We start from the raw sequence: 22877 nt of genomic DNA, 5'->3' as shown, positions 1-22877 counted from the left end.
GATTGCTCAACTCTTGCTTGAAAGTAGAACATGTGCTTTGCTTACATAGAATGGCTAGATAAATGAACTAATCATGACCTCTAATAAGAACATCTATAAGGATTCACTACTAGTAAGGCTTTTCGCAAAAAGGAAACCTAGCAAACCCTAAAGCTTATCATATCCTTTAGAGTCGGGAAGTTATTCCCACTAGTCGGGTAAGTCTTGCGAGTATATTGCGTACTCAAGGTTTATTTACCCCTGTTGCAGGTGCAGCTTGAGGAGTAGCTGTTGAGTGGAGGATTCTTCTGATGGGCACAGACGGATCCTTGTATCCTTGAGGAGTAGTTTATTTCAGTTCTGCTGTTTAAATTCCACACTCTGAACTTAGTATTGTAATAATGTATTTCTGAGAACTCTTGATGTAGGAAATGGACTAAGTATTGTAAACTCGTTCTCATTATTGGATACTGGAGGAAAAACGTGGCTTGTTCGAGTTCTCCCTTGGGATGTGCTCAACAAAACCGTCCGATGTAGCTTGCTTTCGGGGTGCTTAGTGTCTAGTGGAAGACAAGCGCCTCCCAAGGTGTGTTATTTTGGGCAGTTCTGCCACACAAGGTGACGCTGCGTGGGCACTCGTGTCCCACGACCGTTAGGGGTAGCTGTCCTACATCGATGGCGCCGTTTCCCCTGTGTAGGCACCGGATGGGTTCCCTCCACTACGCTCTGCGCCGCGACTAGAGCCCCTTCTAGCGGTGAAGGCATGGCTTGGAGAACCTTGCGAGAAGCATCCAGGTACAACGAGCATGTGGTAGAGGAAGCGAGTTCGTCGTTGGAGCTACCCGCACCGGGGTCTTTCTCCCAAAGCCAGAACTTACTCCTACCAGGTACCCGACGAGCGGGGAAGAAGGGGGGCATACGCAGAGAGGGAGGACGGCGAGGGCCTACCCGAGTGTGCCGCATCCTCCTCCTCGTCCTTGTCATCCAGGACGTCCTCGACGACGACCAGCGTCTCGTCCACCAACCCTCCAACCATGGCAGGCACGGCGATGGGTTTGGGCTCGGAGGGGCTGGCACCCAGCGGTGGTGGTGTCTCTAGCGTTGAGGGAGCCCGCAGCGGATGGGGAGCCCTAGATCCGGACGCTGCAGAGGCAGATCCTCCTTCGCCAGCGCAATGGTAGCCGGTGTCATCGTCGTAGGAGGCGGGGGCCACCGAGGCCTGGACGCCAACCGTCGGCGACGGTGACGACAAGTAGGAGGCTATAGAGCCGAATCCTATGGGGGCCGTCCTAGGGTCGCCAAGACCGTCAGAGGAGGTGGGGCGCTCTTTGGCCACGGCGACAACGGAGTCCGGCCCTAGCGACGGGGGAGGCTGGGGCGCGCCCGATCTGGGCCCCTCGGCCAAACAGCCGGGGCGACAGCGGTGGCCCCCGATAGGAGGTGGCCTTCAATCTCCACATCTTCCAGGGAGCGCTTCTCTTTATCTTCAGCAGTTGCGTCTTCTGGCTTCTCGCTGGCAGAGGTGGCTAGAGGATTGATGGCGGGTCTGCCTCCATCTGCATCGGAGCTTGGTCGCTGAATCCTGATCTTGTTCAAATCTTCTGCCAAATCCGGCAGCAACACCCAACACTGCGCCTGAAGCTCGCTGTCGATCACAGTTGCGCTTGCCTGGGTGAGGACGCCGGCTACTGTTGTTTGGCTGCAGCTACTTCGAGTCCGCCAGAACTTGAATGCGGCACGGACTGCGCCCCATCAATGCGAAGATCGAGCGCTGGGGTGAGTGGATCTGGTGTTTGATGGCTGAGGGAGGCAGCGGATGGGGCGGATCTGGGCTGGGATGGTTCCGGCGAGGGGAGGACGAGGAAGGGGAGGAGCGGGTCGGGAGGTGGGTCGGGGTCTTCCATCCTTGTGATGATTTTCGAGTTGTCAATGTAATACTCCCCTGGTGGTTAATTTAGCTATAGTGATATCCGGCCTATCACTATTGATTAGTGGCTCTAACCGGCACTGACATTTCACTACTAGTTTGTAGCTTAAACTAGTAATAATGTCTATCTTCACTGTCGGTTTGAAAGGATCCCCAATCGTTGTGTGGATTCTAGGCTTATGACTCGGCAGTGAACGGTAATTACTATCAGCTACAACATAACCTGCGGTGATAGTTTGTCTATTCTGTAGTAGTGCCACCACATATTCCCCCCTTCTTAATATTAAAAAGCATTCACATATTCTACAATATGACATATAAATACACTTTAGTTATTTGTATTTTCTGAAAAAGTAGGTCACATTTTGTGTTCCTCGCTAGGGTCTAAAATTCGACATGGGGCCTGGAGAGCGACAAATGGTGAGCCCACGCACATGGAACGGGGGACGAAAGAAGTGCGTGACAGCGCGTGAGGACTCGCTGCTGAATCGGATCTGAATTTTGGACGACTCATGCGAAGCTCGGACGCCTCACGCGCGGAACATGAATATTTTCGGTCTGGCCTAACCAACTTTCAATGCGTTCGATTGAAGCATACTAGCTAGTCAATCATATGCAACTAGACAGGTACCCATCTTAAGCGAAATAGCAGAATATTTCGCTGTTTGAACCGGCAGACGAGGGGAACTACCGAGCTTCAACCCCGTCTGAGCCGTCTCCGGCCCACAGCAAACAACACCGGAAGAACGGACGAGTACATGCGCATTACACCCGAAGGTCGAGCTACAAATACATGAGGCAATCGTGCCAACACCTCAAAAGAGGAAAACGATACCCGCACCCACAGAAAAATAAATAAAAAACAGTGATAAAAGCTAAATTTTCACTATATTTATACCCCATTTCACAAAACCTTATACTCAGTTACTCAAGAGGCAAGCGCATCTGCTCTGATTTGCTTTTGCTCCGCCCAGACCGTTGCTGACAACACCCAGTCTATTCGCTGGTTGGTTTGTAGACTGATAAGACCGATTAATAATAATTCGTTGTAAAAAAAAATATTGTACCATAGCTGATAAACCCTGAGCAGACTGACCGTCCGTAGTAAGCAGGCAAGCAGGGCTTTGGCCACGGGCACCACCGGCTCAGTGCACGATCTGTCCCCATATCCCGGTCGCCGACCCACGCTTTATTTGTACCGGGCCGGGCCCGTACAGGGACACGACGATCACACGACACGACTTGCCGTGCCGGGCCCGTACGTACTGCCCGGTTACTGTACGTGTGCCGGCCGGTCTGTACTTCTTTTGACGGTCCAAGCTGTGGCTGTTTTGGAACTGAACGTACGCTGCCTGATCAATAGATCACCACCCAACGAATTGCCTTTATAATAAGCAAAAGAGAGAATGCCGCTCTATTTAACATGTAAATCGATTGTTTTAATAAGCAAGAATTAGTTTTCAACTTCGTCTGCTTTGAGATCCATGGACAGAATGACAGATCCAACATTGCGGCGGATGGGGGTACGTAGGGTTCGTCCGACCCGCTCGAGCCTCTCTCCTGCCTCCCAAACTACGGAAAAAGTGAAATAATTCATTGAGTTGGGTTGTCCAGGTCCATTCCTAGTAGAAACCTATGTACTTTGTATAAACTCCACCCATGTAGGGGCAAGTATTAAGTGATTTATTGATGGATGTTTGACATATATTAAGTTGAAATCTTAACGTGAGCTATACTTTCTAAAAATCTGATATATATACCTTCAATTATTATTTTTTAACCATTAATGAAAGCAATGATAATTATAGGAATCAAATGTAAGGGTATTTTAGGATTTTTGTAATGACGCATTTATGTATTTAGATGCAGGTTAAGAGGTTACTTGAGCTAATAATTTTTAACAAGGTAGGAAATATAGATGCAGATTTATGTAGTTTCTTTGTACAATGTCGTTTTTCATAATGACATAGGTGCATAATTATTATGAAGATTTAGGAGGTTAAGTTAAATTATTTTTTTTATTATAACGGCATAGGTCAGCAATTGAGATATAGATCTAGAGGTTACTTAATTTATATTATTCATATTGGCGTTGTGGTTAACAATATTTTTTAAGATATAATAGATCTATATATTTCTCGAGCTCTTTTATAGTGGTTAATAATTTATTGTTATCAATGATAATTAGAGTCTACCTATTTTATTTGCTAATATCCTATGTGTTGGGTTCATAAACCCGGGGTCCCTAATGGGCCTGCTTCCCAGCAAAAAGCTCGGTCCGGCAGACGACGTTGTGGACGACGCGCAACTCCTGGGCCGGCCCAGATACCTAACGACAGGTCGGAAGAATGATCCATTCTCCGACCGAAAGGCCTCCGACTCTGACCCGCCTCTCCGACCGGAAGGCCTGGCCAAGGAGGGCGACCCTCGCTTCCGACTCCGACCCGCCTCTCCGACCGGAAGGCCTGGCCAAGGAGGGGCGACCCTCGCTTCCGACTCCAACCCGCGTGTCCGACCAGGAACACACCAAACCTCTACCTGCAGCTTTTTCTCCGACCGGCGCGATCGGAGCCAACTGAGAACGACCGAACGGGGACGCCCGCTCGGTGAGGACCCGAGAAATCAGGCGGAGTAGATAAGGTAAGGCGCATAAGTCAACCGCAAATACCAAGGACCGTACCCTGCACACCTGCAGGACAGTACTATCAGCCCATGCCAGAAGGGTGCTTTGCAACCTTCCAGACATGTCAGGACACGAACAATGTTGTGGGCGTCGACATTTGTCCTACAGTAGGTAGGCGCCGACATTTGCCATACCAGAAGAACACAATGGAACCAACCACATGCATCAGGACATCAACAGTATTGTAGGCGCCGACAAACCATCTCGTACCGACGGCGTGGGCAACAAGACTAGGTAGCACACACTCTCTCTGTCTCACTTGTAAGGTCATCCCCTTCATCTATAAAAAGGGATACGCCCTCTCCCCAAAAAAGATTCGATTCGACGAACAACAGACAACACACGGATCATTTCGACTCACTCTCTACTAGCTTTAGACATTCTAAAGCTACACAGAGCATACGTTTCAATACTTAGCGCACGTTAGGGCTCCCGTCACTCTTGGGCCTTCGGTCCAGAGTCCGACCGGACCGATGATACCCCTATCTTATTCCCACTCGTTTATAACCCCACAATAAACTTTGAGCACCTGGACTCAGGAATAAAGTCACCGGCCAACTCAAACCGGACGTAGGGCACGTTGCCTAAACCAGTATAAACCCTGTGTCATTGAGTGCTAGGCCACATCCAATCGCAACGTACAATAAAACGACAAATACTTACTAGCTGGTCACTTTTCGCACCGACACTATGATTTTTTTTTCTAGCACATCTCATGGAATCAACGTAGGGCTTCAAAAGGAATATTTGGTTACTATAAGGGCCGATTGCTAGGACTTCTGTCCTAGCTTCACAAAGCTATTTTCAGTACAAACAGACTCTCATGAGACAACTTCTCTCTAAAAGCTGTTTTCCAGCTCCCCTCACAGGCACAGTTCCCAGGTAAAGTTGGATGAGGCTAAAAATACTAGCTTCTACCAGCTCTCTCTGCTGTCTTCCCTGAGAAGTTGTTTTACCAAATGTTTAAGAAAACAGATTCAGCTCTACAGGTGAAGCTGCTTTTGGAGCCAAAGTTAACAAAAGTTGATTCACTAATGAAGTTGAGTTGTACCAAACAAACACTGTAAGGATTTTTACAGTCTATTGTGGATAGGTTAGAGCTTTTAACGGACACAAAGCTATAAAGACCTGGAGGGAGACAACAGCTCGTGGATTAAGGTTGTGTTTAGTTGGGTGAAATTTGGGAATTTGGCTACTGTAGCACTTTCGTTTTTATTTGGCAATTAGTATTCAGTCATGGACTAATTAGGCTCAAAACGTTCGTCTCGTGATTTCCAACCAAACTGTGCAATTAGTTTTTTTTCGTCTATATTTAATGCTCCATGCACGTATCGCAAGATTCGATGTGATGACTACTGTAGTACTTTTTGGGAAAACTTTTTGGAACTAAACAAGGCCTAAGTTATACTCCCTCCGTCCTAAAGTAAGTGTCGTTATGAGATGCGTATTGGTCAAACTTTCTCAACCTTGACTATGTTTATAAAAAATATTAGCAGCATTTATATCTTCAAATACGTTTATTGTGAAAATGTATTCAAAACGGTTCATCTAATTATGCACCATAAATATTAATATTTTCTTATATATATTTGATCAAAATTAAAAATATTTGACTTCTCGGAAGTGAGAATAACAATTATTTTGGAATGGAGGGAATAATGTTTATGTCATAATTGGATTTGTGTATTTGAATCAAACGCGGCTTAATACATTCCACGATTCGTAGGAGTGGAGGTATATTATTCGTATACTTGCACACAACATGCCTGCTGTCTAGTAATTCTCAAAAAAACATGCCTGTCTAGTAGCGTGCAGCATGCAATGCAAACTTTTCAGTTGCAATGTCCCTATACCATGCTCCCTACACGGTCAGTGAAGTGGCACTGCCTGGAAACGAACAAGTGGGCCTACGGAGTGCTACATTATCAAAACACATGGTCCACCGTCCACGGGTGCGCCAAAGATCGGGTTGCACTGTGGATGTGGTGCCGCCATTTCCAAACAATCGAGCTCTCAAACTATTTAAGGGCGCCGGGACAAGACCGGCCAGCTGCCACACGGTGGGACCCCGTCTCTGCGCCATACAGTCATGCAGATATTAGCAGCCGCCCGTTAAACGCGATCACTTGACCTGAAAACTCAGCAGGCTAGGGCGACGTACCAGGCGGTTTGCAACGGTTAGACTACTAGAGAACACACTTTAGAACGATATTCTAATTTAGTATTAGCTTCGGTATTTTTTTTGTTCTTAGGACTAAAGGACCCTTTAGTCATGATTGGTAATACCAACTGGGACTAAAGGTTCCTGCCTAACGGTCGTCCGCGGGGCAGGGATCTTTAGTCCTAGCTCGTATTACCAACCGGGACTAAAGGTTTACCTTTAGTCCCGGTTGGTAATACCAGTCGGGACTAAAGCTTTTAGTCCCGGTTTGGATGATGCTCCGGGAATAAAAATTAATCTTTAGTCCCGGTTTGTCCTCCTAACCGGGACTAATTATCCTGGTCTATAGACCAGCTCATTTCTTCCTCTCCGAGCCTGAGCCATTCCATTCAAACTCACTGCCTCTGTTCTTCAGCTTGCTGTTGTTCTTGCTCTCTCCCCCTCCATTGGTGTTGCTCTTCGATTTTGGAGGTAACAAACTTAATCCTCTTATGTTTTATCAGTAGCTTATCTCATTTTGCGATGTAGATGCATGTGTAACTTTATATGTTGGACTTTATTATGATTTTATATGTCATTTTTAGCTCAAAATCACATGATGATTTACATATATGTTTGGATAAAGAAAAGTTAAATTAGTTCATCAAAATCACGCCTCGCTCGTCCTCGCTGGAGCACGCGCCATCCTCGTCCCCGGCGACTTACGTGATCTTAGAATTAATTTTTCCATGAAATGAAAAACTTAGAAAATTGTTAGAAAATTATAGAAAATCCGTACTAGTTGAACTTACGGACCGTGTTCAGCTCGGCGAGCATGTTCTCTGCTGAGCGGTAATGGACGTTAAGGAGGAGCTTTGATTCTACGAGAAAGAGCGGCAACGGTCGTGGAAGACCGTGTTCCCTTTCTCATAGAATCAGAGCTCTTCCTTGGCCAAGTACGGTGCCGTCCGGTGGAGAAATGCTCGCCGAGATGATCACGTAAGCAAGGTCAACTAGTACGGATGGTTATTTATTGAAACATGTTTTTGAGCTATAATTTGATGGATATTTGATAACTTCAGACCTACAAATGTCATCTACAAATGTTACTATCCTCGGCAACCTAAACGCCCGTGAGCTCGCCGATATCGAGCAGGTCACTTAGAATTATTTTTCCATGAAATGAAATACTTAGAAATCATGCCTTTTATTTTTTAGAATTAAATTTTCCATGAAATAAAAAACTTAGAAAATAGTTAGAAAATTATAGAAAATCTGTACTAGTTGAACTTGCGGACCGTGTTCATTTCGGTGAGCATGTTCTCTGCCGAGCGGTAACGGATGTCAAGGAGGAGCTTTGATTCTACGAGGGAGAGCGGCACCAGTCGTGGAAGACCGTGTTGCCTTCCTCGTAGAATCGGAGCTCTTCCTTGGCCAAGTATGGTGTCGTCCGGTAGAGAAATGCTCGCCGAGATGATCACGTAAGCAAGGTCAACTAGTACGGATGGTTATTTATTGAAACATGTTTTTGAGCTATGTGATTTCTATGTCATTTTTAGCTCAAAATCACATGATGATTTACAATAGTAAAATCACTTGATAGTTTGGTATTTTACTATTATACATAGTACATATTTCATGGTTTAGTTAGATAAATAAATAATTTTAGTTTTGTTTAAATATATTATTTTAGAAAATGTGAAATTTATACTAGTTTGCAAAAATAGTATAGAAAGTAGATGACAACTGGTACCGGATCCTCGGCCTCTCGTTCGGTTGCGAAACGACTGAGGCCAGAACTCCCTTTCATTATCTGCGGCAAGTGTAAGCAGAAGATTGTGATGGAGTACCGAGTCAAGAGACAGGGACCCAACAAGGGTCGTGTTTTCTACAAGTGCCCGGATCACGATGTGAGTTTCTTACGCATTTGATTATTATGGCTAATTGACCTGCTTTTCTTGAATATTTTTGACTAAATATTTTTTGGCTTTAATTTCAGTGGGAGGGCAATGGATGCGATGGTTGGTACTGGGAGGAAGATTATGCTACATACGTGCAGAATTCGAGTGCGCTTAAGGTAGCGGCTGCTGATGATGAGGCAGTGAGCCAGCATGAGAAGCTTATTGATATTCAACAGAAGAATGATTTGTCTATTTTAGTTGCGTACGGTCACAAAATAATTATGTTACTGAAGTGCATTGTAGTTTTAGTTTGTTTAGTGATAGTTGGGATTGCTTACGTTGTAGCCAGGCTTAGTTAATTAATCAACCGTGTGTGTGTCATCTATGTTGTGTAATAAAATACTTAATTATGTTCAAGGTTTTCATAATTTATCGTGTAATGCAGATTATGTCACGCCATTGGATGTACAATGCCGATCGCCGCTCCCAAGACTTTATTGAGGGCGTGCACTATTTCTTAGGTGTGGCCGAGGTAAATAAGTGGGATGGTTTTATGTGCTGTCCATGTGCCATATGTAAGAATTTAAAGGAATATTCAAGCTCAATGAGTCTTCATTCACATTTGCTTAAGTCAGGTTTCATGTCAAACTATATATGTTGGACTAAGCATGGAGAAAGCATGGTCATGATGGAAGAAGGTGAAGGAGAAGATTTAGACATTGATGACATTATTGCTCAGTATGGTGCCTTTGATGATACTACAATGGGGGGAGATGAAGAAGAGGTAGCAACAGAAGATGATCTCGGTGATGCTCTTGGCGATGCCATTCATGATGCACAACAAGAATGCGAAAGTGAAAAAGAGAAAGTTAAGTTCGAGCGCATGCTTGAGGATCATAGGAAGTTGCTATACCCGACGGCCGAAGAGGGGCAAAAAAAAGTTGGGTACAACACTGGAATTGCTACAGTGGAAGGCAAAAAATGGTGTATCCGACAAGACATTTGGGAATTTATTGAACCTCATAAAGAAGATGCTTCCGAAGCCAAATGAATTACCCACCACTACGTACGAAGCAAAAAAGGTTGTCTGCCCTTTGGGATTAAAAATCCAGAAGATACATGCATGTCCTAATGACTGCATCCTCTACCATGGCAATGAATACAAGAATTTGGATGAATGCCCGGTATGTAAAGTAGCACGGTATAAGATTAGGCGCGATGATCCTAGTGACGTCGAGGGTGAACAACGTTCTAGAAAGAAAATCCCTACCAAGGTTATGTGGTATGCTCCTATAACACCACGCTTAAAACGTTTGTTCGGAAATAAAGACCATGCAAAGTTGTTGCGGTGGCATAAAGAAGACCGTAAGGTAGACAATATGATGAGACACCCAGCTGATGGGTCCCAGTGGAGAGTGATATACAAAGAATTTCTAGAGTTTGCAAATGAGGCTAGAAACTTAAGGTTCGCCTTAAGTACAGATGGTATGAATCCTTTTGGGGAGCAGAGCACTAGTCATAGCACTTGGCCAGTTACTCTATGTATCTACAACCTTCCTCCATGGTTATGCATGAAGCGGAAGTTCATTTTGATGCTGATCCTTATCCAAGGTCCGAGACAACCTGGCAACGACATTGATGTCTATCTGAAGCCATTAGTTGAAGAACTTCTAGTTTTATGGAACAAACCAGGTGTATGTGTCTGGGATGAGTACAAACAAGAACACTTTGACCTACGAGCAATGTTGTTTGTAACAATCAATGATTGGTCTGCTTTAAATAATCTTTTAGGTTAGACAAACAAAGGATATAATGCATGCACACATTGTTTTGATGACCTTGATAGTATATATTTGAAAAGATGTCAAAAGGTCATGTACCTTGACCATCGTCGATTCCTTCCTTTGAATCACCAAGTAAGAAAGAAAGGTAAGCATTTTAAAGGTAAGCCAGACCACCAGAAGAAGCCTCATAACCGAACCGGGGAAGATGTACTCGCAATGGTCAAGGATGTGAAAGTAGTATTTGGAAAGGGACAAGGCAGCGAATCTGTTCCTAAAGATGCTAAGGGACACACACCCATGTGGAAGAAGAAGTCCATCTTTTAGGAGCTACCCAATTAGCAAGTCCTATAGGTCCACAATGCAATCGACGAGATGCACCTGACAAAGAATCTTTGTGTGAACCTGTTAGGATTCATGGGTGTGTACGGGAAGCCAAAGGATTCACTTGAAGCACGCCAGGACTTGCAGGGCATGAAAGAACGAGACAACCTTCATCCAGAGAAGACAGATAATGGACGTTATTATTTAAGTCCTGCTAGCTACACGCTTAGCAAAGAAGAGAGGGACAGCATGTTCGAATGTCTAAGCAGCATCAAGGTCCCATCGGGATTCTCCTCCAATATAAATGGTATAATAAATGTGCCAGGGAAGAAATTCCTAAACTTAAAGTCCCACGACTGCCATGTGCTTATGACGCAATTGCTTCCAGTTGCTTTAAGAGGAATTCTACCTCCACATGTACGTCTAGCCACCGTGAAGCTATGTGCATTCCTCAATGCAATTTCTCAGAAGGCAATCAATCCAGTGGAACTAGCTACTCTATAGAATGATGTGGTTCAATATCTTGTCAGCTTTGAGTTGGTGTTCCCTCCATCCTTCTTTAATATCATGACACACCTCCTAGTTCATTTGGTGAAGGAGATTAGTATTCTTGGACCTGTGTTTTTACATAACATGTTCCCCTTCGAGTGGTTTATGGGAGTCTTGAAGAAATATGTGAAAGTCCATTCTAAGCCTGAAGAAAGCATTGCCCAGGGCTATGAAACAGAGGAGGTCATTGAGTTTTGTGTTGACTTTATTCCTGACCTTGCCCCGATTGGTGTTCCTGAATCGCGACACGAGGGGAGACTCAGTGGTAAAGGAACTTTAGGGAAGAAAACATATATTGGCATGAAAGATGATTATTTCAATAAAGCACACTACACAGTTCTTCAGAACTCGTCATTGGTGCATCCGTACATCGAGATACATAAGGAGTTCTTACGATCCAAGTTTCTAGGGAAGACTGAAGCTTGGATTAGGCGTCAGCACATGGAAAGTTTCAGTGGTTGGTTGCGAAAAGAATGTCAAGGCGATGACAATATTGATGAGCAACTGTATTTGTTGGCTAGGCAACCATCATGGCATATCCTCACGTACCAAGGGTACGAGATAAATGGGAATACATTTTACACAGTTGCCCAAGATAAAAGGAGCACCAATCAAAATAGTGGTGTTCGCATAGATGGCATAGATGCAAATGGGAATATACAAATATATTATGGTCGTATAGAAGATATATGGGAACTAGACTACGCACCTAATTTTAAAGTCCCTTTGTTCCGGTGCCAATGGGTGAAGCTGACCGGAGGAGGGGTAGCAGTCGACAAAGAGTATGAAATGACAACAGTGGACCTCAATAATATTGGGTACAAAGACGAACCATTCGTCCGTGCTGCCGATGTGAGTCAGATGTTCTATGTGAAAGACAGTCTACAAAATCAAAGAGAGGAAAAAATGAAGACATCAACTCAATGATCAATGAGCCAAAGCGCCACATAGTTCTTTCTGGGAAAATAAATATAGTGGGAATTGAAGACAAGTCAAACATGTCAGAAGATTATGAAAGAAATATCCGAATTCCACCCTTCATAGTGAAAAAAGATCCAAGCATCATGTTAAATGATGAAGACACTCTATGGTTATGACAAGATCATAACCAAGGGTCATACGTCAAGAAGAAATTCACTGTTGTGCCCGCATGATACAACGATGCACTGTTGTGACATAGTTTTAGAAAGTCTATATGAGATTCAAGAATTTATGACTAGTGTTTGATAAAACTTTCTCAAATGGGAAAATGAGCTATGTAACAATTGTAGATCTTACTGAGATGATCAAACTTGGTATTCAAAGATTTTTCATCTGAGGTCATTTAGTGTCTCATTTGAGCAAGTTTGACCAAGTCAAATTTGGTCAAATGAAAAAACAACACTTTGACTCTAGTATTACGAACTCTAAATGACTTCAAATTGAAAAGTTTTGAATACCAAGTTTGTTAAAATCATCAAGATCTACAATTGTTGTTTTGGTCAACTTTCCATTTGAGATAGTTTGGATGGTTCAAATTTGTGATTTTTAAATTTCGACGCCTACAAACTAGTTTTCGGAACCCTAGATTGTCTCAAATTGAAAAGTTTTGAATACCAAGTTTGTTCAGCTTATCAAGATATACAATCCTTATATAGGCCATTTTTTCATTTGAGAAAGTTTGAACAAAATATAGTTCAAATTTCACAAGTGTGTGACATAGTTTAGAAAGTCTATATGAGATTCAAGAAATTGTGACTAGTGTTTGATAAAACTTTCTCAACTGGGAAAATGAGCTATGTAACAATTGTAGATCTTGCTAAGATGATCAAACTTGGTATTCATAGATTTTTCATCTGCGGTCATTTAGTGTCTCATTTGAGCAAGTTTGACCAAGTCAAATTTGGTCAAATAAAAAAACAACACTTTGACTCTAGTATTATAGACTCTAAATGACTTCAAATTGAAAAGTTTTGAATACCAAGTTTGTTAAAATCATCAAGATATACAATTGTTATTTTGGTCAACTTTCCATTTGAGATAGTTTGGACGGTTCAAATTTATGATTTTTAAATTTCAATGCCTACAAACTAGTTTTCGGAACCCTAGATTGTCTCAAATTGAAAAGTTTTGAATACCAAGTTTGTTCAGCTCATCAAGATCTACAATCCTTATATAGGCCATTTTTTCATTTGAGAAAGTTTGAAAAAAATGTAGTTTAAATTTCACAAGTGTGTGACATAGTTTTAGAAAGTCTATATGAGATTCAAGAATTTATGACTAGTGTTTGATAAAACTTTCTCAAATGGGAAAATAAGCTATGTAATAATTGTAGATCTTGCTAAGATAATCAAACTTGGTATTCAGATATTCATCTGAGGTCATTTAGTGTCTCATTTGAGCAAGTTTGACCAAATCAAATTTGGTCAAATGAAAAAATAACACTTTGACTCTAGTATTATGGACTCTAAATGACTTCAAATTGAAAAGTTTTGAATACCAAGTTTGTTAAAATCATCAAGATATACAATTGTTGTTTTGGTCAACTTTCCATTTGAGATAGTTTGGATGGTTCAAATTTGTGATTTTTAAATTTCGACGCCTACAAACTAGTTTTCGGAACCCTAGATTGTCTCAAATTGAAAAGTTTTGAATACCAAGTTTGTTCAGCTCATCAAGATATACAATTATTATTTTGGTCAACTTTCCATTTGAGAAAGTTTAGATGATTCAAATTTGTGATTTTTAAATTTCAACGCCTACAAACTAGTTTTCGGAACCCTAGATTGTCTCAAATTGAAAAGTTTTGAATATTAAGTTTGTTCAACTCATCAAGATCTACAATCCTTATATAGGACATTTTTTCATTTGAAAAAGTTATAGAATAAAAATACAACATTTTCTTTATTTTTATAGGTTCAACAAAAATTTCCTGTCATTTTGATCAAAAACCGAAATTTTTTTGAAACATTGACGTTACAATAATGTGATAATAAATTTCCTATCGAATAATATTAGTTTTATTAATTTTAAGTTACAAATATATTTTTGCATTAACAAAATACTTAGTATTAGTAACATTTATATTCTATATTCATAAAAGAAATTAAAAACTTTAGGTTACAAAATTTTCCTATTTACAATAAATAATTATTTAATCAATAGTATTTTTTAAAATAAATATTGCAAAGTATTGAAGTTGCTATAGAATTAATTAGTATTAAACAAGGAGAACAAAATCAAAATCCCAGGTATTTCCAATTACTTTGGCGGGCTGCCAAAATTTTTAGGCCTTCAGTCCCGGCCTAGGCCAGGAATCAGGACTAAAGGGTGGGCGGACTTGCCCGCCCAAAAATACCTTTAGTCCCGGCTGGTAATACCAACCGGGACTAAAGATCCTTTAGTCCCGGCTGGTAAGCCAAGCCGGGACTAAAGGGTTGGACCTTTAGTCCCGGTTCGGCTTACCAGCCGTGACTAAAGGATCTTTAGTCCCGGTTGGTGTTACCAGCCGGGATTAAAGGGTCTCGGCCTATATATATCGAACGGTTTCTCTGTTCATCTTCTACTTTTCGATCTACAACGTCGATATCGCCTCTGCCGCGCCCAGCCGCGTCGAGCTCTGCCGCGTCGCCGTCGTCGTCTACCCCCACCCGGCCTCGTCGTCGAGCCCCGCCCGGCGGCCATCGAGATCGTCTCCGCCGTACGTCGTCCTTGCGCGGCTCAGCTCGGCCCTGTGGCCGACCAGCACGCCCGCCATGGCCATCCGCTCGGCGGCCTGTTGCTAGCTATAGCGCTCGGCCATATTTTTTAGATACTTTTTTAGATAGTTTTTAGGTAGTGTTTGATATATATGTTAGATTAAAATGTATTAAAATTTAATTAGTAGTTTATTCTTAGTTTTTTTAGATAGTTTTTGATATATGTTAATTAGATTTAAATGTATTAAAATTTAATTAGTACTTTATTTAGATAGTTTTTTAGATAGTTTTTTATTATAGTTTTTGATATATTTAGTAATTATTATTCTATCTCTCTCTATATATGTGTTAGATTTAATTTTGATTTAGTAATTCTATCTATGTATATATGTTAGGTTTAATTAGATTTAGTAATTAATTCTATCTAGAGATATTATATGTATACATTTATATGTACTTAATTATTTCTATGTGTATATATACATGCACTTAATTATTTCCATGTGTTGAGAGAGAGAGAAAATTGTATCTAGAGAGACATTCTATGTGTTATCACATGTATATCTAGAGATATATACATATGCACTTATTCTATTTAATTGGATTTAGTAATTCTATATGTGTTATCACATGTTCTTATGTTATGTGCTATAGTAATTCTATCTATGTGTTATCTTGAAGATACAAATGGCTGCTCCGGATGATAACTTGAATGATGACATAATGGTGGATATTATCAACGCCGGCACCAATGCGGATGTAGATGACACGAGTCAGTACTTTGCTGATTATGAGGATATCCTGAATATCCCGGTGGTTGAAGATCAACAAATTATCGCTCAAGAAAATACTGACGAGGTATATTCGATTATCTATCATCTCTTATAGATGCATGCGTACGTATATTTGTTGTTAATCGTTGTGTTTCTACTCATGTAGCCGATCTTTGGATCTACATCAACCACCGGCAAGAGTAGGAAAGTCCGAGGGCCAAAAAAGCCATTAGAGGGCCGTTTCATAATATCAGAATTCAACACCGACACCGGCAAACTATTGGGACCACATGCTTAGACATATGTCAATCAATGTGGGTTCATTGTAAGGGATAGGATTCCAGTTAGTGCTCGTGAATGGAAGCAGAAGATATCTGTTCCTAATGTTAGTTTTGTATCTGATCGTGACAAGAACCTAGCTTGGAGAGATATCACTCAGCATTTCACATTACAAGCAGATGATGCTTTGAAGGAGCTAGTGAGGGATTGGACAATGAAGAAGATGGCAACATTGTTCTAGAGTTGGAAGAAGACATTGTATAAAAAGTTTATCTTGAAGAATGAAACACCAAATTTCAATGCTAAGGCATTTGTCAAGTTGGAGTTCCATTGGGATGACTTCGTACAATACAAGACATCTCAAGAGAGTGAGGAACATGTGATGAGGAATCAGCAGAATACCCGACAGAAGCAATACCATCATCGCATGGGATCAGGTGGTTATAGGAGTGCTATTCCCAAGTGGCAGAACCTAGAAGCAGAGATTACTGCCAAGGGAATCATACCTGAAACAATAGAGAAGAACTGGCCTCAACGCGCGAAGAATTGGTTCTACGCTCATGGGGGAAGCCTAGACCCAGACACTGGCAAGCTAATTTTTGGCCAAAAAATTGAGAGAGCAACATAGAGACTAGCTCGTGCTAGGGAAGAAGCTGATAGTGGTGTTTTCAAGCCCAACAGAGAAAAGGATGAATTGACTATACCCTAGAGAATCCCGAACACGGTGGTTGAACAAGAGGCTATGGGGCGGTTCCGTGGCTACAAGCATTCTTAACAGACAAGGATACCTACAGAAGACGCCAGAGAAAGAAGGATGAGGAGGCAGACTAAATCTGTGTATTGGAGCAATTTGTTAATGAGTCACGACAAGCATTGCTTGAATCACGTGAACGAGAAAAATCTCTTGAGGCAAGAATACAGGAGGAGATCAAGAGGCAAGTGCAGCTAGCAATGAGTCAAATGCAATCGCAATCAACGCCGGGAGTCACCATTAGCCCCGTTGGTCAGATGAAAAGCAGTTGTGCTTCCACGGAGCTGCCAGTTATTCAAGGTGACGCTGGGTTGTGCTTCCCTGTTGATGACATTACCGAGCCTTTAACAACATGTGAGCTACACATTCCAGATGGTAATAATGCATCAATCATGGTGGCTGTCGGTGTTGTATCTCCAATAGACCGAACGAAGACACCAAGAATCCATGGGTCAGTTATTCAACCTGAATATGCTAGTGTCTCGATCGATAGAGTGCTCAAAGGTTACAGCAATGTTCCTCTTGACATTGAAGGTGGTGATGGGGAGAAGACATTAGGAGAAGCAGAGAAGACATTTATTCAATGACGCAAACGCTTCATCATCATTCCTGGGGCGCCACCGCTTCCCCTACCTCACCCTAGGTATGAATGAAAGTGAATGAAATATTATTTTCGATTAATTTTATATTGGCTTCAAAAATAATTGACCCACAACTTATTTTTGTAGTAGGGTCTCCCCCCAGCCTAGCCCAATCATTCATTCCCCATCTCATTACAGCGTCGCGGGGGGTGAGACGACTTCATCCCCATGGCGATCTCCAACTCCTACACCGGCCTCATCGCCTCCACAACGATCTCCAACTCTTACACCGGCCCCACCGCCTCCACAACGATCTCCAATGCCTCCACGCTGGACTCCAACACCGGTCTCATCGCCTCCACGCCGGTCTCCAACACCGCCCCCACCTCCTCCACAGCGACGCACTACAAAGACGTCTAAGGTCCCGACGGCAAAGAAGACCCCAAAAAAAAGAGTTATTTCTCAAGAAATACTTCCTGAAAAGACTGATGAGCAAATAGCACCTGAAGAAGATAAAAAAGTGAAAGATTTTTTTATAGATATCCAAAAGCAGAGACAAGCGATGCTTAAGGAGAAGTCGTACTTTTACATACCACGAGATCAGCTGAGGCAGAAGGTCGAAGCTCACAAGAAAAAGATGCTTGAAGTTCATAAGCCTCCGCCACTATCAGACTATGACCGCTCCCTCGTGAAGTCACATGATGCACATAAGAAAAGGAAAAGAGCATCAGGAAAGGATGTCCCACAGCTCGAACAACAGAAGCAACCAATGCAAAATCTTGTTGTTGCTAATGAATATGGTTCCAACGTAGAAGTCTATCGACCAGACAACTCTGGAGAAGTATCGGTTCAAGACCTTAATACTTTTTTTGAACAAACTAGTTTAACCTTGGATCAAGTGATGGGTAAAGCTTCAATCCAGAACCTGAAAGTTAATACCTGGAAGACTTATAAATTTGGCAAAAGTCTGTACAACCCTGTGGCTCTAAATGAATTGGGTACGCAAATGTACTTGCTCAACAAGTGGTACATGCAGGTGTGTGGCAGGGATGAGCAGTGGATCTTTGTCAGATTTAGAGACCATCATTACTTTCGTGGTGATGACATCTTACATATTAGTTTCGAAGAATTGCATCAACTATACCACTTGGACGCTCTAGACAAATCAATCATTAGCTTCTTTTGTTTGTAAGTGATTCTTACTTTTATTTAATAAACTCACTTTCATGCGTACGTGTATATAATTATCCTCACATGTAACTTATATTTATATACAGATTCCAGATGTCAAAGCTCCAAAGAATACAAGACACCAGTGTTGGCTTCATTGATCCTTATATCGTATTCAAAACCGATATTATTGTTAAGGAGCACTGGGTATCTGAAGCACAGACGAATATCATGAAGTTCTTCGTGAAGCAGCACGACAAGACAACAATACTTTTTCCGTACAACTTTGAGTAAGTGTTAATAATAATGTAGTCTACATATTTTATGTAATATCAATACAACTTATATGCATGTACGTGTGTGTATAAACCAATGCAGGTTTCACTGGATACTCATTGTCATTGAGTTAAACTCAAGTCGGTTAGTAATTTTGGACTCATTGAGAAAAGAGCGAGCCCTATACCAAGATATGATAGACATTATCCAGGGGTAATTTTGATCTCTCGCGCACAACTATTATTGAATAGACTTTACCATAATTTATTAACGATCGTACATTATTGGTCGCACAGGGTTTGGAAAGAGTTTATTCGGCAACACCGCAAGGATTGCAAGGCACCACTTAATGTAGTTGAAATACCAGTAAGTTGTACTATATATACTTCCCCACGTGTTTAATTACTATATCGTACTTTAATTTACGTGTGAGATGATGAGAATAATCTTCTTCTCGTACAGTGGTGTTTACGACAGCAATTAGGTAATAACTTGTGTGGATACTACGTTTATGAATTTATCACTGCACACATAAGAAGAACTCCTGAAAATGTCATCAGAGTACGTATATATCAAATTTTTATTTATTTTTAAATGAATATATATATATATATATGTATTAATACTTTTTTTTATTCCAAATGCAAGACTGAATGGTTGAAACGAAGGGTCATGTAAAAAGACCATCTGAAAGCAGTTCAAGAGTCAATAGCAGGATATCTTCTAGAAAAAGTGCTAAATCCCAACGGCGAGTTCTACTTTGATCTTAAGGAACTAATGATGTAAATTAAATGTTTATTGATATCGTTATTTTCGAGAACAAGATTATGAAAGTGTTGTATATATACATATATATCTATAATATATATAGTTTCATACTTTATTCGAATATAATAATGCTCGAGATGAGAATTAGATGTAATTATATGCGTGCGTGTATTTATATTAGCAGCGTAGAATACGTACATAAAAACATATTATATATTAAATAAATATGTGTAACTGAACTGAAAACAAATTAAACAAAAAAAAAGAAAAAGAAAAGGAACCTTTAGTCCCGGTTGGGGTTACCAACCGGGACTAAAAGGTGCGGCTACGTTTGCTCGGTTGGAGGGCCTTTAGTCCCGGTTGATAACACCAACCGAGACTAAAGATCCCTCTTTAGTCCTGGCTCGATGACCCAGGACTGAAGGTTCCACCTTTAGTTCCGGGATCGTTGTCCCGACGTGATAATCGGGACTAAAAGCCGGCTGAAACAACAAGTCGATCCTGTAGTAGTGTTACCCACTACTGGTTCGTCGTCTTCGTCTGGATCGCCTGCTGTGGCCCTTGCGTGGCAGCACATATAAGCCAATCGAGCCGTAGTAGATTCATCCAATCTCAAGAGATTAGCTAGCGCGAGAACTACGTGTCGTGCTTGATTCCGCGCCGTCACGAGCCTAGGAACTAGCGGAGTGTTTGGATTGCATCACGGACCCATTCTGGAGCCTACGGAGTCGTTTGGATTGCGGCACAGGATGAACTCGTCCGGCATCAAGCAGTTTCCATGCATCGTAGCTTAAATCTCGGAATGAACTCGTCCGTCACGAAACCGACGGACCACCTCGTCCGGAGAACCAAACAGACTGTAGGAATAGTAACCAACACAAACCCATAAAAGAGCACCGTACCTGCGGCCGGCTCAGCAGTGCGCATAGCTAGCGTCGCGAGCGAGCTACGCGCCGGCGGACTCCAACTGGGCCGTGCGCGTACGCCAGGTCGCCAGCGGCCAGCCAGCCCGTGGCTGGGGCTGCGCGGGCGCGGCTTCGCTGTCGCATCAACGTCGACCGCGGCCGTGCCGCGAACGCTCGACTTGTACGTTCTCCTGTTCCGCCGATGCCGAGTTGCCGATCGATCTCGGCGGCACGTGCACGCCCGGGGACCAACCATGCATGGCCATGGCCTCCCAGGCAGGCAGCCAGTGTCCAACCGGCGCCCCGCGGCCAAAATCGCTAGATCCCGCGGCGTCCCGCCGATAAGGCCGGCCGGCGTCCCTGTTCTCCGATCCCATACAGTACAGATCACGGACTCGGCGCGCGCACCCCCGTCCCCTTCTGTGTACGCGGAGCTGTTCATTCGCCGCCCGCCCGCCAGCCCGGGTACGTCCGCCGCGCCTGGTTGATGCAGTGCAGGCTCAAAAATGCGCGCGATAAGAAGTGTATATTCTTCTCCCGTGGCGCATCTCTGTGAAGGTACCGGCGTCACGTCGACCTCATCGTTGTCATTGTTAGCCTGTTAGGTGTTGGGTCGGCAAGTTGTATACGTACGTACCGGTAGTTACCTCAGCTGCAGGTACGTGGCTCGCTGCACAAATGTACTAGTAGCTGTCTGCTGATCGATCAATCTACCAAGGACATCGGAACAAGCCACGACGAACCGTGGACCAAGCCTGTTTAGGCATTATCCATGACTTAATCATGGACTACTACGACACCTTAGAATAAGACAGGCTAAACAATACTCGGTTGTTTCCCAGATAAGACAAAGGCTAAACAATACTCGGTTGGGCGCACAGCACTGGATTCGATTTCTACAACAAATCTAGCCTCCCCCTCTTTTTCTGCAAGTCCGGCGAGGCGAGGAGGAAGATGAACAGTGAAGGAGAGAAAAATCGAGTGCCCAGCACTGGGTCGTTGCGTAGACAGACTCTAAAATAATCAACCTGGATCAGGTACTACTAAAGTTCACCAAACACACACACAGAGAAAAAAAAACGAACACTCGCTCACACAGACGGTTGCTGGTACACGAGTACCTGCATGATACACATGCCGAAGCTACTGAGACAATGCAAGCCACAGGCGTCCGGCCGGCTGGTTTGATTTACCTTAGACCGAAGGAGAAATGGCCGCCGGCGCTGCTGCTCTCGGCCGGCTCGCTACTGCTGGCGAATGTGAAAGAAGAGACGCCGGAGGAGCTGCAGGCGCAGGCGCAGGCGGAGGCGGAGGCCGCGGCCATGGTGACGACGAGGTCGACAAACGCGGTGACGATGGCGGGGTGGGTGTGCCTGCCATTGGCGCCGAGGTACCATGCCAGCATCCTCTCGAGCCACTCCCAGTCGCCCATGCCGTGCGCGGCCACCATCTCCTCCATGGAAGCCCGGAAGTCGTGGTACGGGTCGGTGGAGTCGAACGCCACCGCCACGCTGTCGCCGAAGGACGAGGACGTCGCCGCCGCGGCCGCCTCGGCCTTGGCGGAGGCGGCGGCTCGCGAACGCAGGGCAGGACGCGCCGGAGGCTTCCTCTCGAGGATGGAGCTGGAGGGCCCGTGAGGCTCGAAGAGGAGGCGGTCGTCGGAGCGGAGTCCCCGGACGATGGCGTCCGCGATGTCGTCGGCCGCCGCAGAAGCCTCCGACTCGGTGGACTGGCTCTCGGACGCGCAGTCGTCGGCGTGGTGCGTCGTCCGCGCGGAGGAGTTGGCGAAGGACGACTCCCCGGAGTCCAGGAAGAGGGATGCGATGGTCTTGGCGGTGGCGGATGGGGTCCGAAAGTACTGGGTCGTCGTCCTTGGGTTCTTGCAAGAGGGCCACATCCATGCCGGTGGAGCGGCTGCCGGCGGTGACGGTGGCGGGGTGTCCTGGGCTGAGTTAGTGGTGTAGAAGAGGGAGCTGAAGGGTAGCCCCCTCACCATTTGCGTCAGCTCTGATGTCAACAGCGACGTGTGCAGCAGTGGCGCTGGCGCGAGTAGGAGCAAGCCGGGGGAGAAAGAGGTCTGCTGGGGGCTTTGGGGCGGATGACTAGTTTTCAAATAGAGGGATTTATTATGTCGGAACTGCGCTGTGAGTCGTCACCAGGGTTCTAGGATTCATTTATACAAAAATTTTGGAGGCCACCATAATAGACGAAATTTGAAAATTTTGGACCGGTATTCACTCGAGTTGACCGGTCAAACAAATCAAATTTGAGTAAATTTAAACAAAATTTGTCCCAAACAGCAAGACATGGCAGTGGGCATGGAGGGGGCATGTGCGGTGTCTTCTAGGAACGTGAGCCGTTTTTTAATTTTAACCTTTTTTAATATAATTTTAAATCTAACACAGTCGTTTTT

At 43.6% G+C, this 22877-nt stretch overlaps 1 protein-coding gene across 1 annotated transcript; it reads right to left on the bottom strand.

Annotated features, from left to right (window-relative positions):
- Positions 1-21167: 21167 nt before the first annotated feature.
- LOC136519036 (transcription repressor OFP13-like) lies at positions 21168-22578 on the bottom strand. Its single transcript, XM_066512712.1, has one exon. It carries the CDS (start codon positions 22458-22460, stop codon positions 21654-21656), a length of 807 nt encoding a protein of 268 aa, XP_066368809.1. The 5' UTR covers positions 22461-22578; the 3' UTR covers positions 21168-21653.
- Between the last annotated feature and the right edge of the window lie 299 nt (positions 22579-22877).

This window comes from Miscanthus floridulus, chromosome 17 (genome assembly GCF_019320115.1).
Source record: "Miscanthus floridulus cultivar M001 chromosome 17, ASM1932011v1, whole genome shotgun sequence".
Taxonomy (NCBI): Eukaryota; Viridiplantae; Streptophyta; class Magnoliopsida; order Poales; family Poaceae; genus Miscanthus; species Miscanthus floridulus.
This window is presented reverse-complemented; position numbering and strand designations above follow the sequence as displayed.